The 16,795-nt window shown below is 43.3% G+C and overlaps 1 protein-coding gene across 3 annotated transcripts in view; it reads right to left on the bottom strand.

Annotated features, from left to right (window-relative positions):
• Positions 1 to 16,795, bottom strand: part of GNB1L (G protein subunit beta 1 like) — a 40,168-nt gene that overhangs the window by 6,049 nt on the left and 17,324 nt on the right. For all 3 annotated transcript variants that reach the window (XM_039332322.1, XM_039332324.1, XM_039332323.1), the window contains 3 exons: positions 7,088 to 7,227; positions 5,823 to 5,951; positions 4,762 to 4,924 (listed from right to left, as the gene is read on the bottom strand). In XM_039332322.1, the coding sequence (XP_039188256.1) occupies positions 4,762 to 4,924; positions 5,823 to 5,951; positions 7,088 to 7,227 (432 nt within the window). The remainder of the gene's footprint in view (positions 1 to 4,761; positions 4,925 to 5,822; positions 5,952 to 7,087; positions 7,228 to 16,795) is intronic.

Below are 16,795 nucleotides of genomic sequence, written 5' to 3'. Positions count from 1 at the left end.
AGACAGATAGATATAGAGATAGATATACACAGACAGACAGACATTGATAGAGGTAGATAGATAGATATAGATAGATAGATACAGATAGATAGATAGATAGATAGATAGATAGATAGATAGATAGATAGACAGACAGACAGACAGAGATGATAGACACCCAGAGATGATTGGTAGATGAATGGATAGATATATAGAGAGGTAGAGAGAGAGGGAGGGAAGGAGGGAGGGAGAGAGAGAGAGAGAGAGAGAGAGAGATGGACGGATGGATAGGTGGGTGGATGGGTAGGTAGGTAGATAGATGTAGGTAGGTAGATATAGACAGATATAGAGAGACAGACAGACATAGATAGATAAAGGTAGGTAGGTAGGTAGATATAGACAGATAGATATATAGATATAAAGAGATAGAGATAGAGATAGAGAGAGAGAGAGAGAGAGAGAGAGAGAGAGAGAAAACCTTTATTGTCATTTTTTACTCTGGGTACACTGGGTACATTAAAAATGAAATTTAGTTGCTTGCTCTCAAACTGTACACATATACATAACACACATTTATACACACTATACACAACGTATGTATAGACCTACACCCTTACATATAAGCAACATATAAATATTAATCATTGCCCAGGAAAGAGGAAAGAGGAAACTTGAGAGTTCACAAGGTTGATACAGTCTGGAACAAAACTGTGACTGAATCTGGATCTTCTGCTTCGGATACCACGGAGCCCCCCTCCTCCCAGAAGGTAACAAGGAAAAACAGGTTGTGAAGAGGGTGTGTAGCATCCCAGACAATCTTGTGGAAAGAAGTCATATTGGTCCCCAACACAACCAACACAATGGAAAACCTTGTCGGGTGATTGACAAGAGGCTGGGGCAAACAACCCTTTCATTTGAAAGATTAGAGAAAAGAAGGACGAGGGGGGACATGATAGCCGTATTCCAGCATTTGAGGGTCTGCCACAAAGAAGGGGGGGGAGTCACCTCATTTTACAAAGCACCAGAAAACAAAGACAAGAAACAACGGGTGGAAACTAATCAAGGAGACAAGCAACTTGGAATTAAGGAGAAACTTCCTAACAGTGAGAACAATTCACCAGTGGAACAGCTGGCCTCCAGAAATTATGGGGGCTCCATCACTGGAGGTTTTTTTTAAGAAGGTTCAAGTTTGTTCCAAAGAATAATAGTTTGAGGAGGTCCTTGGTGCGCTCTGAAACCCGGTTGTTTTCTTGAAGACGCTTCGTTACCCAAGTAGGTAACATCATCAGTTGGGTAATGAAACGTTGCCAAGAAAAGTAACCAAGCTCAAAGAGCACCAAGGATTCCCCCAGTCCTCCTTCTCTGCAAACCTCCGTTCTTCTAGCACTGATGATGTTACCTAGTTTGGTAATGAAATGTCTACAAGAAAACAGCTGAAGCTCAGAAAGTACCAAGGATCCCAGAGTCGTCCTCCTCCTCCTTCTAACTTTGATGATGCTACCTAACTGGGTTTTCTGTACCTGCAGAGAATGTGAGCTACATTGTAATGAATTCAGTCAAACTCTGATTAAATCAGATTGGGGTCTTGCCTCAGATTTCGCAGGGTGCCTGCCACCAATCACTCACAAGCTAACGAAGACCCGACCTCTGAATAAAACTATGATTCATCCCACTTTTGACAACTAAGGCATAGGACTCCATGCGTTCACGCAGCCCACTTGCTAACCCCAACAGGAGGAGCCCCCCCCACGAGCGAGGGGCTTGATAAATTTAATTTATTTCAATATTTCTTTCAATACTTCCCCCCCTCCCATTGTTTTTCCTCTTTTGGCCTCTTTCCCAGCTTTATGCACTTATGGGGGGGGGGGAAATGCTCGTTGAAATGCAAAATGCAAAAGTTTTGCTCCTTGAAATGCCATTTTTGAGTAGTAGAGGGTGGCCTTGCCAACTCAGCGTGTTGCAGTCAACACGCCACTTAGAAATTAACCTTCAAAACTAACCCTGCGCCTTTGTGCCGAAGCCCCTGCTCTCCCCCAGGGAGAACAAAAAAGAAACGAGACCAAGCTGTTTCAAGAATACAAAAAAGGCCAGTTGGAACAGTTTGTGGATTGTATTTCAGTTCCTGCAGTGTGTGTGTATGTGTGTGTGTGTGTACGGGGAGGGGAGGGAGAGAGGACGCCCCACATTTATAATTTACCAACGACACTTTTTTCAACACGAAGGACAGCAAGCTGAGCTGAAGCAGGCGAACGGATCTCTGGAGGGAATCAAATTGGTCATGTTTTTGCTTGGTTCCACTTCTGGAACCAGCGACGAGAGTCAGCTGAGATCAGGGATGTGCAGAAATTCAACAGTGTTGGAGGCCTTTAGAGGAGTTGCCCCAACTGTGAAATGGGCTGTCTGATTCTACTGTGCATTTTCTTGAAGAGAAGAATAGGCGAAGAAGCCGCCTTATTTATTTTTTTACTATCCTTTCAGATTTCTCTCTCTCTCTCTCTCTCTCTTCTTTTCCCCCTTCCTTCCTTCCTTCCTTCCTTCCTTCCTTCCTTCCTTCCTTCCCACTTTTCCTTCTCTTGGCTGAGATTGGCCTCAAACATGGTCCTTGTCTTCTCTTGGGCCTCTCTTGGCTGAGATTGACCACAAACATGGCCCTTGTCTTCTCCTGAACTTCTCTTGGCTGAGATTAGTCTCAAATATGGTCCTGGTCTTCTCCTGGACTTCTCTTGGCTGAGATTGACCACAAACATGGTCCTTGTCTTCTCTTGGACCTCTCTTGGCTGAGATTGACTACAAACATGGTCCTTGTCTTCTCTTGGACATCTCTGGGCTGAGATTGACCACAAATATGGTCCTTGTCTTCTCTTGGACTTCTCTTGGCTGAGATTGGCCTCAGACATGGTCCTTGACTTCTCTTGCCTGAGACTAGCCTCAAACATGGTCCTTGACATCTCTTGGACTTCTCTTGCCTGGCCTCAAACATAGTCCTTGACTTCCCTTGGACTTCTCTTGGTTGAGATTGGCGTCAAACATGGTCCCTGTCTTCTCTTGGACTTCTCTTGGCTGCAATTAGTCTCAAACATGGTCCTGGTCTTCTCTTGGACTTCTCTTGGCTGCAATTAGTCTCAAACATGGTCCTGGTCTTCTGTTGGACTTCTCTTGGCTGAGATTGGCCTCAAACATGATCCTGGCCTTCTCTTGCCTGAGATTGGCCTCAAACATGGTCCCAGTCCCAGTCTGACACACCCTAACCACACCACACATTTTGCTTGTTCAAAGAGTGGGCAAGTTATGGCACGAGCATCTTTGACTAGACTGAGAGAACCTTCACCCATGTAGCCGGCGGGCTTTGGAAAAGTAATATCCTAGTTAGCATGTAATTTAAAACCAGAAGGAGAAGGTTTCCACAGGAAAAAAAAATGTTTTTATTTTTGCCTGGGGTTACTAAGGTTCTTCTGTGGCTACAGGTCACCCCAAGAATATGCATTCTTTTTGTTGTTGTTGTTACATTTCTAAGACTTTTTAAACATGTGTCTGACAAATTGGCAAGAGAGATGCGCGTAGCTCATACCTGGCGGTTTTAGCGCAATCAGGAACAAATACATGCCTGTTTAGATCGTATTATTTATAGAAAGAACCTGCTTCAAGGGGTGAAAAAATTCTATTTTGGATAGTGGCCAAGTGTGAACACATATTAAGTCTTCGTGTTAATCATAAGCCTCAGAGTGCTTTGGCTCTGCCTTTAAGGAGGTTTCCAGGTTTTACAGATTTTTATGGGGCTTCTTCTTGTTCCAAATTTTTGATTACTTTATCACTTAAACATGAGCCAGCAGTGAGCAGCAGCAGCAGCAGAAGTCAAAAAAGCCAACACAATCCTTGGTAGTATAAACAGAGGCATAGAATCAAAACAACATGAAGAATTAGAATCGCTTTATAACGCCTTAGTAAAGGCCACACCTGGAATACTGCATCCAGTTTTGGTCACCACATTACAAAAAAGATGTTGAGACTTTGGGAAGAGTGCAGAGAAGAGCAACTAAGACGATTAAAGGCCTGGAGAGTAAAACATACGAAGAACGGCTGCAGAAATTGGGCATGGCCAGTCCAGAGAAAAGAAGGACTAGGGTAGACATGATAGCAGGCTTCCAATATTTGAGGGGCTGACCCAAAGAAGAGGGGGGTCAACCTGTTCTCCAAAGCCCCTGAAGGCAAGACAAGAAACAATGGGTGGAAACTAACCAAGGAGAGAAGCAACCTAGAACTGAGGAGAAACTTCCTGACAGTGAGGACAATTAACCAGTGGAACAACTTGCCTCCAGAAGTTGTTGATGCTTCATCAAACTCTCCAAAGCAGCTCCACTCTTTCTTAGTATGCGACCAATTCATCACATAAGAACAGAGAAGGAAATTCTACAATACATCAAGTGCTAAGTGCATCAAAGTGATAAAATGTGTTTTGGGCTCAGAACCCCATCCCAGCTAAGATCAACCTAACTATGAAGATGAAGATGGGAAACCCTGGTTAAAACTGGGCTCAGGAAACTCCACCACCACCCTCAAAGAAGATCCAATTGATGCGATGGATTCTGATCTCCCCTCTCCCGTTAGTTCTTTGATCCAGCAATATTTGCCACGGTCCCATTTATGAAAACCTGAGCAACGTTCCAGATGCCTTCAAAACCATTCCCACAACTCCTTGCCCGGGGCCAAGCTCAAAGGAATATCTTGGGGAGTATTTGGCCACCGGGCAAGGCAGAGAAGATACATCTTAGAGGAATGACTCACCTCGTCTAACCCTTTCCATGGGGTGGCCAGGAGGGACCGTTTCTCCGTCACCTCAGAGAGGGAACATTTGCAGAACCCAACGTTGTCGGTGAAAAGAGTTTCAGTGACCACGTTCCTTCCTTCAGATAAGTCCCACAGGCAGATGTTCTGGTCACGGCCCTGACTTTGGCAATCAAAATTATTACTTAAACGTAAGCAAACATAAACCAGGTACTTATGATCCTATGTGGTGGACATGTGTTAAAGCAGTGGTTCTCAACCTTTTTAATGCTGCGACCCCCCAACCGGTCGTAAGTCGAGGACTACTCAACCGGTCGTAAGTCGAGGACTACTCAACTGGTGCAGCACTGTTTGCAGAATGGGACTTTTGGCGGGCTCAGCAGGGCAGAGACAGCCTGGACAATTCCTATTGGCTTTTGAAAGCCAATAGAATTAGACTCTATTCAAGAGAGTCTATTCTATTGGCTTTCAAAAGCCAATAGAAGAAAAGGGAGTAGCACAGCTAAGGAAAAGGGAGAAAAAAAGGGCGGACTGCGTTGTTTGGCGACCCCCGTGAAATGGTCGTTCGACCCCAAATGGGGTCCCGACCCACAGGTTGAGAACCACTGTGTTAAAGCAAGGAGATATCTGACAAAAATTAACTTAACAACAGTTCATTTGGGGACCATTCAAAGTTACAAAGGCACTGGAAGAAGTGACTTATGACCGTTTTTCACTGTTACGACCACTGCAGTAAATCCATAGTTACATAAACAGAATTCAGACGCTTGGCAACTGACTCATACTTATGACGGCTTGTAGTGTCCTAAGGTCATGTGATCCCCTTTTGCAAAGTCAATGGGGAAGTCAGATTCACTTAACAACTGTGTTACTAACTTAACAGCTGCAGTGATTCTCTTAACAACTCTGGCAAGAAAGGCCGTAAAATGGGACAAAATTCACTTAACAAATGTTTCACCTAGCCACGTACATTTTGGGCTCAATTGTGGCCGTACGTTAGGAGGACTACTTGTAATCAATGCTACCAAACTTGAATTACGCCTTGTTAATTGCAGGCTCACCTCAGAAGTCCATTTCTTCTGTTGGGTAACGTTTTCACACAATACACTGATTTTCCGCCGTGGCCATTCAGGCTACTACAGGCTCGCCGTGTCTTCAGATTCCAGATATGGATCAGCCCGTTAGAAGATCTGTTTTAAACCCCCCCCCCCAAAAAAAAAATTTAAAAAGGGAGAATTAACCATGATTTTTGACATTCTGACTCGGTGTTTAATACAACAGATTTTCAACACAGTTGTCAACAAAACGAGAAGCTAAAAAGATGAGATAATTACGTCTCTTATTTAAATGAAACACCCCTGTAGCTTCTTTGCTGTTTCCGTGTGTTGGTTACAGATTTTAAACCACTTAAACGGGATCGCTTGAAAAATAAAAAGGCAGTATGTGGCAATGTAAATACCGCATTGTTGTATTTGTAAAGGTAACGGATTCCCATCCAGTCATGCCCGACTCTACGGCACGGTGCTCAGTTCCGTTTCTTGGCCGAGGGAGCCAGTGTTGTCCGAAGACAATTTCTGTGGTCATGTGGCCAGCATGACTATATGCTAAAGGCGCACGGAAAGCTGTTACTTTCCCGCTGAAGTGGTACCTATTTATCTACTTGTCAGGATAATGATTTAAAGCAGACATGTCAAACTCACGACATCACGTAACATCGCGCAACGTATCGGAGCTTTTTTGCCATTGCCGGCAATGGGATGGGCGCGGCTCCGATATAATGAAACCGGCCCGCAGGTCGGCAGTTTGACACCCCTGATTTAAAGGCTAAACTGCTTATGTAGTGATGTAATGAAACAAAAGGTGGATGATGCAGTAATAGGAATGACTCAGCAGGATCTGTGTCTGTGCCTTTAAGAGCCCGAGTATATAAGGGAAGGCTTTCTCTCTCGTCCGTTTCCTGCTGTAATTGCTGGACATTGGAGTTTGCTGTTTCACCACGTGTATGTATTTTGTTCCTAGTGTATATTGTAGATAGTGTAATATAAACCACCATTTAATTACAAACCACTGTTTACTGTGTTTACTCCTGGATTATCTCAGCGTAATAAGACCGTGCATGCTCCGACACATTTGCCTGCTTTCGAATTGCTAAATTGACAGGAGCTGGAGCAGGGAACGAGAGCTCACCCCGTTGCATAGAGCTCGGATCTTGAACCCAGGCTCTCAGCTCTCCAACTGAGAAGCTTGGTGTCTTTAACCCTTGAGCCATGGCGCAACCACGTTGTGTTTGTATTTGCAGACAATTGTGTGCTCTTTCTTTACTCACCCTGAGTAAAGAATGGGAAAATCTGGATCTGCGTTTGAACACTGAAAGCACAACGTATTGATGCCACTGTCTATTCCTCGCAAAACGTAGACAGGATCTGGCACAGGAACAGCCATCGTGACACAGCCAGTTAGAAGTTCCTGGAAAAAAAAAGAAGAAACAAAGATGGAAAGACAGTCTGGTTCAGCCAGGCTGCTGGACTTCTGGATCACTCAGTAGCCTTGTGATAAATAAAACTTGAAAAAGAAAAATCTGATCGGGCAACAGTTAAAAGCCTCCCAACTTAGTTTGCATTCCTTCCAAAACGCACAACACGTTTACACAAGTTGAAAAGCATACTACAGGCAGTCCTCAAGTTACAATTGTAACTCAGCCTACAATGACCATCGTAAGTCATTGCAGTCATAAGCTGAAATAGTCATGTCATCTAAAGTATTTTTTTTTTTTTTGTGGTGTCTTTAAGGAAAAGCATTCCTTTCAACAGTCTGCCGAAAACTCTGAAAACTGAAAACAGGCTGGGAACTATCCCCAAAAACACGGTGAACTGTGGTCACATGACTGTGGAATGCCGTGACCCACCCCACCCGTAGTCATATGAACATTGGGGGGCACGACTCTTTACGAGAACTATGGAGGGGGCTTTAGGGACCAGAAAGCACTCGTTCTATGGCTGTCGTAACTTTGAACGGTCAAAACAACAGCAAGCAAGGTCTAACTCTAGTTGATGTCTGAATCAGACTGAGAAGCCTGAGTTACGTGGGATGGGTGAGATCAACCATTAGCCGGAGTTTTTAATTCTAACAGATTGCATCTCTCAACTCCATCCAGATGTTTATTAAGAAACAAATTTTACAAACTGGTTTATTTGTTCGCAGGCAAGGCAGGAAGGCCACTCCTCCTCCGACGCTCTCTGATGTCACCCTTGGGGTGGTTAGCTTTTCTAATGTCACTTGTCAATGCTGATGAATTATCTACAAGATTGATTTGCTTTGGGTTACTTTCAATTCCTGAGGCTCTTCGGTGAAGCTCGTTCTTGCTACAAAATTCTCTAAGCTCCATCAAGAACAAAGCCCAACATTTTCCACCAGCAAAGCTTGCCAAGATGTTCCAGAACAATTGGCCAACATGTTGGAAATGTAAAAAAGTACATGGAACATATTATCATTTATGGTGGACATGCCCAGTTGCGAAAAAATACTGGACTAAAATAAGAAGATGGATCGAAGAAATAATAGCCTGGAAACCAGAGATCTTTTTGCTGGGTATTTTAAATAAAAAATATAGTAAAGAAATACGGTACTTAATTCTACATATAACAATGGCAGCAAGAATAGCATACGCACAGTTCTGGAAAAATGAGAATATACCATCAGAGGAAGAAGTGATAAGGAAAATCCTGGACTGTGCTGAGATGGACAAATTAACAAAAGAGATAAAAGAAAAGGAAGACACAGAGTACTATCTAACATGGAACAAGTGGTATGACTGGTTGGAGACTAGAAATAATAGAGGAGAATAAATGTGGAAAGGTCAACAGTGGAAAATGTGTGTATAATAATGTACAGTAATAATAGTATGTATTATTCTTAGTATGAAGTATAGCATGAAGGAAGAAAAATGCAAATAAGAAACAACGGGACAACAAGGACAAATATATCTAAAGAAGAATAGGGGGGAAATGTAAATAATAGAAGATTACTGTTACGAAATTGCTGTTAAAAAAAAGGAGGAGTATACACTGTGTGTGTATGTGTGTTATGTTTTGTTTTGTTGGTTTAAAAAATAAAAAATTATTTTAAAAAAAAAGAACAATTCCCAAACTTCTCAAGATCTTCCCAACGCTGGCATGCATTCCTTCCTTGGGTGCCCTGATTTAATGCAGAAACATGCCACAAGGAATTATCCAGGAAGCAAATGAGCCATTCTAGAAAAAAAAGATATTTTCCAGGCTAAGCAGAACGATAAACACACCAGAGTCACCCTAAAGGCAATCTGGAAGGATCAGGGCAAATTTTAATCACTCTTGTTCTTCCTTCCCCAAAATAATTGACTGAAGTTTTTGCTGATGGAAGGATAAGACTTGTGGTGTATGAATTTGGGGAGGATCCTTTAGCTGGCACGGAATAAGATGTGATGAGTGGCATGTTTTTACAAAGGTCTTCTTATCTATGGTGCAGGCTTGGCACAGGAAAAGGGAGTTACCGCTATCCGTCAAATCGGTCTAGTTCAGTGATTCTCAACCTTTTTAATGCCGCGACCCCCAGCCGGTCGTAAGTCGAGGACTACTCAACCGGTCGTAAGTCGAGGACTAGTCACCTGGTGCAGCACCGTTTGCAGAATGGGACTTTTGACGGGCTCAGCAGGGCAGAGACAGCCTGGACAAATCCTATTGGCTTTTGAAAGCCAATAGAATTAGACTCTATTCAAGAGAGTCTATTCTATTGGCTTTCAAAAGCCAATAGAATAAAAGGGAGTAGCACAGCTAAGGAAAAGGGGAAAAAAATGGCGGACTGCGTTGTTTGGCGACCTTGTGAAATGGTCGTTCGACCCCAAATGGGGTCCCGACCCACAGGTTGAGAACCACTGGTCTAGTTAAATCATCTTAGTTGCTCTTCTCGGCCCTTTCTCCAAAGATGTTGAGACTTTGGGAAAAGGGCAAAGAAGAGCAATTAAGATGATTAAAGGCCTGGAGACTAAAACATATGAAGAACGGTTACCAGAATCAGTTATGGCCAGTCTAGAGAAAAGAAGGCCTAGGAGTGACATGATAGCAGTATTCCAATATTTGAGGGGCTGCCACAAAGAAGAGGGGGGGGTCAACTTATTTTCCAAAGCAAAGACAAGAAACAATGGATGGAAAGGAGAGAAGCAACCTGGAATTAAGGAGAAACTTCCTAACAGTGAGAACAATTAACCAGTGGAACAGCTTAGCCTTCAGAAGTTGTGGGTGTTCCATCACTGGAGGTTTTTAAGAAGAGACTGGACAGCCCCTTGTCTGAAATTGTATAGAGTCTCCTGCCTGAGCAGGGGGTTGGACTAGAAGACCTCGCAGGTCCCGTCCAAATCTATTCTGATTGATTGAAAGAAGGGCTTGTTTACTATATGCTTTCACAAATGCAATAAAACTAAGGTGGACTGCAAGCTGGTCCTTTCACCAATTGTAGATCTTGCCGCCCTCTCAATTCCTGGCAAATAGATGGGGAAGAAATGGAGGCAGTGACAGATTTTATCTTCCTGGGCTCCAAGATCACTGCAGATGGGGATTGCAGCCAAGAAATTAGAAGACACTTGCTCCTGGGGAGGAAAGCTATGGCAAATCTAGACAGCATACTAAAAAGCAGAGACATCACCCTGCCAACAAAAGTGCAAATAGTCAAGGCCATGGTTTTCCCAGTGGCAATGTATGGCTGTGAAAGCTGGACCATAAGAGAGGCTGAGCGCCAAAGAATGGAGGCCTTTGAACTCTGGTGCTGGAGAAGACTCCTGCGAGTCCTCTGGACTGCAAGGCGGTCCAACCGGTCAGTCCTAGAGGAGATCAACCCCGACTGCTCTTTAGAAGGCCAGATCCTGAAGTTGAAACTCAAGTCCTTTGGCCACCGAATGAGAAGGAAGGACTCCCTGGAGAAGAGCCTGATGCTGGGAAAGATGGAGGGCAAGAGAAGAAGGGGACGACAGAGAATGAGGGGGCTGGATGGAGTCATTGAAGCAGGAGGCGTGAGCTTAAATGGACTCCAGAAGATGGTAGAGGATAGGAAGGCCTGGAGGAACGTTGTCCATGGGGTTGCAATGGGTCGGACACGACTTTGAAACTAACAAACAAACAAAAACAAATTCTCCCTATCTTTCCAAGTGCTTTCAAACCATGCAGATCCAATGCATTCTAGTGGCCAACCAGGAGTAAAATTCACTTGTGGAATTTGGAAAGTTGGTAGATCCCAAATCCAAACCTCAGCAGGAAAAACGGAAGTCTTTCACCCGGATGCTGATGGTCTGCAACTCAGTGTAGCTTTTTAATTTTTCCGACATCATGCCAAATGCCAACGCTCGTTATTTCAAGTCGGAGTCCCCCAAAAACATTCGTTTCTCTAATTCATCACATCCTCTCAAAATACGCAGGCGTCAAGAGAGGGTCACCTTGCGAATAACAACAACAACAACAACAACAATCATCCCTACCTCCCAGAAGTTTTACAAACACTCCCCGATTCCCACAGGAAAAATTCCAGCAGAATTCAGCAACTCTCTCGTTCCCAGTCCTGTCACTTGCCTTTCAGTCTCACATTCGAAACAAAAACAAAATTGCCGGGTAGAGTATCGTGCTCTCTCCTGCTTCCCTTGATAAGCAAAAAACGTCCAAAGCCCAGACTAAAAATACATTATTTTTTTCCGATCCATTTTAAACGCCATCCAAAGACAGAGGTGGCAGGAATAAATCTTTGGGGTCGTGTCTAGCAAACCCACAAGACCAGCAGGTGTGTTTCTATAGTTAGGGATCTAAAATTATTCCACCCATTCAGATGTGCTACCGATCAAATATTGGTACTCCCTGACTTATGTCCACAACTGAGCCCAAATTTTCTGTTGCTCACCCTCAGTGCTAGAAGGGAGTGGGGGCTTGCAGAGAAGAAGGAAGAAGGAAGAAAGAGGAGGAGGAGGAGGAGGAAGAGGAGGAGGACGAGGACGACTGTGGGGTCCTTGGTGCTCTCTGAGCTTGGTTGTTTCTTTGCAGATGTTTCATGACCCAACTAGGTAACATCATCAGTGTTAGAAGGGAGTGGGGTTTGTGAGTAAAGGAGGAAGGAGGAAGAAGGAAGCGGACAATGACTATGGGTCTTTGGTGCTCTCTGAATTTGATTGTTTCTTTGCAGATGTTTCATGACCCAACTAGGTAACAACATCGGACGGAATGACTATGGGTCTTTGGTGCTCTCTGAATTTGATTGTTTCTTTGCAGATGTTTCATGACCCAACTAGGTAACAACATCAGTGTTAGAAGGGAGTGGGGTTTGTGAGTGGAGGAAGAAGGAAGCGGACGATGACTATGGGTCTTTGGTGCTCTCTGAATTTGATTGTTTCTTTGCAGATGTTTCATGACCCAACTAGGTAACATCATCAGTCCCTTACCAACCAACCAAACCAACGAAGCTTAGAGAGCGCCAAGAACCTCACACATACACACAGAGTACAGACACACAAACACACACACCACACAGCCTGTGATACAGAGGCAATGATTCATTCTAACCACTGTTTGCCCAAGCACAATGCGACAGCTCACAGTGTTTGCAGGAATAAACCACATCCGAGAAAGAGCTGGACCTATAAGAAGTTCCTCATCCATTCTTTAAACAGAAGGATGTTAAAACTTTTAGTAGCGCTTTTAAGTGACTTTCATTAACTGCTTCTTTCTTGCAGCCCCCTTCCTCCCCCCCCCATTGGCATAACCCCAAAGTCAAGAGTGTTTTTCTTGGAGAAAAATAATGTCCTATCTAAGTAAAATTTCTGCTGCCTGGAGTGTAATGTCCAGAAAAACCTGGAATCTGAGCTGGCGTCTTGAGGCTCCGTTCCAAACGCTTCCATCTGGGCCTCGTGAACTTTCGCTATAACTATTTTCCACCACGAAAACCCCGTATTCAGCAAAAGGGGCAAAACTAAGAGTGATGGTAATTATTTTTAGGACGCCGAGCGAAGCATATGGATCTCATTGCCATTTATATAGACGAGTCACCGGGAAAAGAAAAAGAGAGAGAGAGAGAGAGAGCTATTAATCAATATGAACAACCCATAGAGTAACATAAACATTCATCATTCTAATATTCTCAAGGTGTCAAAAGTGGTGTGTGTGTGTGTATGTGTGTGTGTGGTTTTTTTTTATTTTCTTCCCCTTTCCAACCATCGGACAGAGTTGCCTTCAGTTCTCAGCTGTGTATGAGACCTTCCCCAGCCCAGGAATAGAAAATAACTTTTCAAAGGCTGGGCAAAACATAGAAGGCATTCAGGGGAAAAAAAAATGGTGATGTAAAGGCAGAAAGAATTGAGGGGAAGGGAAAAAGCCTTTAAAGCCTTCGCTGTAAAAGACATTAAAACATTAAAATGAAGCATGAAAAAACAGCTGAAGCCAAAGAGACGTTCCTTTGCAGTGCGCCACCAGCTCAACTTTGCAAAAAAAAAAAAACAAAGGAGGAACAGACAGCTGTCCTATTGCACCAAGTCGTAAATTCCTCCGATAAAACACAAGCACAAAGCAACTGAAGCTGGCGTAAAATCAACACCAGAAACTTTTGTTTGCCCTCCTCTTTCTCTCCAGTTCTCCAGGAATGCACCTCAGCTTAAGGGAAGTCGGGCGTATGTGTGAAATAGGAGGATCAGATTTAGAAAAACAGTGATGACCGCATTATCTCTGGCCGTTTGCAACCAAGAGAATTTCATGCAGTCATCTCTGTCCAAGAATGGAATAAGATTGGTTGGGCATGATCTGTTTTTAACAAAACCGTGCTGGCTACTACTGGTAGTTATAACTTAATAGAATAGAATAGAATAGAATAGAATAGAATAGAATAGAATAGAACAGAACAGAACAGAATAGGGCAGGGTAGAGTAGGGTAGGGTAGAGTAGCATAGCGTAGAGTAGGATAGAATAGAATAGAGTAGAGTAGAGTAGAATAGAATAGAATATGGAAAGAGTAGAAATAGAATATGGAAAGAGTAGAAATAGAATAGAATAGAATAGAATAGAATAGAGTAGAGTAGAGTAGAGTAGAGTAGGGTAGGGTAGGGTAGGGTAGGGTAGGGTAGGGTAGGGTAGGATAGGGTAGGGTAGAGTAGCATAGCGTAGAGTAGGATAGAATAGAATAGAATAGAATAGAGTAGAATGGAATGGAATGGAATGGAATGGAATGGAATAGAATAGAATAGAATGGAATGGAATGGAATAGAATAGAATAGAATAGAATAGAATGGAATGGAATAGAATAGAATAGAATAGAAAATATGGAATAGAATCAATGGAAGAGGAGAGGAGAGGAGAGGAGAGGAGAGGAGAGGAGAGAAGAGTTGGAAGGGACCTTGGAGGTCTTCTAGTCCAACCCCTTGCTCAGGCAGGAAACCCTAAAAATTAAAGAATGCATCAAGTATACTGGGGTGAAACAGGGGAAAGTTGTGTGTGGGTCCCTTTGCAGCTGTCCAAGTTTAGGAAGGATTTTGCACGGGCACCCTTGAGAAACACGGCAATCTTACCCGAAAATTGACAAGCCAACAAACCGTGAAAAAGTGATTTAAAAAACCAACAACTTTTCCCATTCAGCCATGCAGTCATCTGTCAGCTAGAAATTAGGAAGCCCAACCCCCCCCCCTTAATTAAGAGTGAAAATATATTAGGAAGAAGCCTCTTATATCCACAAGTGAGATCTAGCTAATATCTTTAAGACAGCAAAGGTTTAATTAAACACCTTCCAGTCATTTTAGCAGACGTTTCCTGAAATAAACTCCTTGGAGAGAAGAGGTGGATCCCCTCCCTGGCTTTCTTTGTGCCAGCCAAGGGGAAATGACAGGCGTTGCTATGCATCAAGTTGTTACACTATCTGAAATTAATTAGGGCTGAGCTGCAATTAAAGGCTCCGTAATTTTCAGCAATTTGAAGCTGCTCTTCCTCTGAAACTTAATTAATCTTAGACAAATATTCTTCTCATGACAAACTTTCCCCCCCCTCCCGATTACTCGATTTATTCCTTTCTAATTACTCTTTAATTAATGTAGCCTTGGTCTAAGTTTATAGAATTCTTCTGGCATCCCACCAGAAAAACGGCAAGCTGATTGCAGTTCAATTGCACAACAACCCAACTCACCAAATTTCAACACTTCATTTATTTATTTGTCTGTTCTGTTACTTTCCTTTCCTCTCCCTGGGGCGATCAAACATGATACACGACAGACATTCCACACCACTTTAAATTGAAGCATGCCTTAAAAAAGCATTTCAAAACTTCAAATGAGAACATACTTTGCATTAAAATGATCACACTCCAGGCAAGTATGTCATTAAAAAGTTGTAAATAAGCAAGAGCTAACTAGATTAACTCAACCCAACCCAACCCAACCCTACCCAACTCAACTCAATCCAACCCAATCCAATCAATGCAACTCAACTCAACTCAACCCTACTCAACTCATCTCAATCCAACTCAATCCAATCAATGCAACTCAACTCATCCCTACTCAACTCAACTCATCTCAATCCAACCCAACCCAATCAATGCAACTCAACTCAATTGAATTGAATGCTTCATTTGGCCAAGTATAATCATGCACCGAAGGAATTTGTCTCCAATGCAGAGGCTCTCAGTGTACATGCAAAGCGACAGAATAATGATAACAATAAAGTAACAAAATAGGAGAGCTGGAAGGGACCTTGGAGGTCTGCTAGTCCAACCCCTGCTCAGGCAGGAAACCCTATACCATTTCAGACAAATGGTTGTCCAGTCTCTTCTTAAAGACCTCCAGTGATGGAGCACCCACAATTTCTGGAGCCAACCCATTCCACTAATTAACTGTCCTCATGATTAGGAAATTCCTCCTTAGTTCTAGGTTGCTTTTCTTCTTGACTCGTTTCCATCCATTGCTTCTTGTCCTGCCTTCAGGCGCTTTGGAGAATCACCATTAAGAGGTGATTAACCAGTAAAAGGGAAGAGTTAAGAAAGATAAAGATGATAATGATGATAATAATAGTACAGCCATACTACATGGTAAATACACATGGACATTAGAGAGAACTGTAAGAATTAGGTGTTCAGAAGAGTGATGGGAAAAAATGTCATTCACCAGATTGATGTAAGGCAGGGGTCTTCAAACTGGGCCCTTTTGTGACTTGTGAATGTCAACTCCCAGAATTCCTCACCTAGGCACGAGGAATTCTGGGAGTTGAAGCCCACAAGTCATACAAGGGCCAAGTTTGAAGAGCCCTGATGTACGGGGAACTTCATTGGAGGCTACAATGAATGCTTGCATCCTAATTTTTTTCCTCTAAATGAACGATTGTGCTTTGCGTTTCTGTGCGACCCTTGCCGCTAGCCTCCTTCTAACACTCGAGTTCTCATGTTCCCTGAACGGCCAGCATCCGGGTCATTTCCCTCACGCTACAAAAGACACACAACGTTGAGGGTGGAGGTCCGTTCTCTGAGCTTCTGGGTTGGTTCCCAAACATTTCCTTACCAGTCTAAGTAACATCTCCAGCGGCGTTGAAGGTGTCACCTAGCCTGGTAACGAAACGTTTGGAAACCAACTCACCAAGCTAGGAGAACAGATCTTCACCCTCATCCTCCACAGATATTCGCCACTATTGCAAAAACACCAAAGCTCTCGACACAACCTTCCCCCACGCCGCCCTTTGCAATGTCGGCCACGAACAAGGCCGAGAAGGGACAGGAACGTCTATTGTCCCCGGGCAAGAAAAGAGCTGCCTCCAAAAATCCCGAATCAAATTCTCCATCTGCAAGTCAAATTTAAAATAAAATAAAATAAAAATAATACACAAACGCCCACACCGCCAGATAGGACAATCGACGAAAAGGGGGATTAATGGGCGTCCTTTCTGAATCAAAGACTTATTTCATAGCTTCCATCCCCGAATCCTGAATATTGTCAGGAACTCTGTTCGCCTTTGATTGAAGTGTCTGTTTTCCGAGAAACAGATAAAGGCAGTCTCAGTAATCT

The sequence above is a fragment of the Crotalus tigris genome, unplaced genomic scaffold (genome assembly GCF_016545835.1).
Source record: "Crotalus tigris isolate CLP2741 ecotype Arizona unplaced genomic scaffold, ASM1654583v1 scf7180000024461.2689607, whole genome shotgun sequence".
Lineage (NCBI taxonomy): Eukaryota > Metazoa > Chordata > Lepidosauria > Squamata > Viperidae > Crotalus > Crotalus tigris.
Note: the sequence above shows the minus strand (reverse complement) of the source record. Positions and strands in the feature narration are given on the sequence as shown.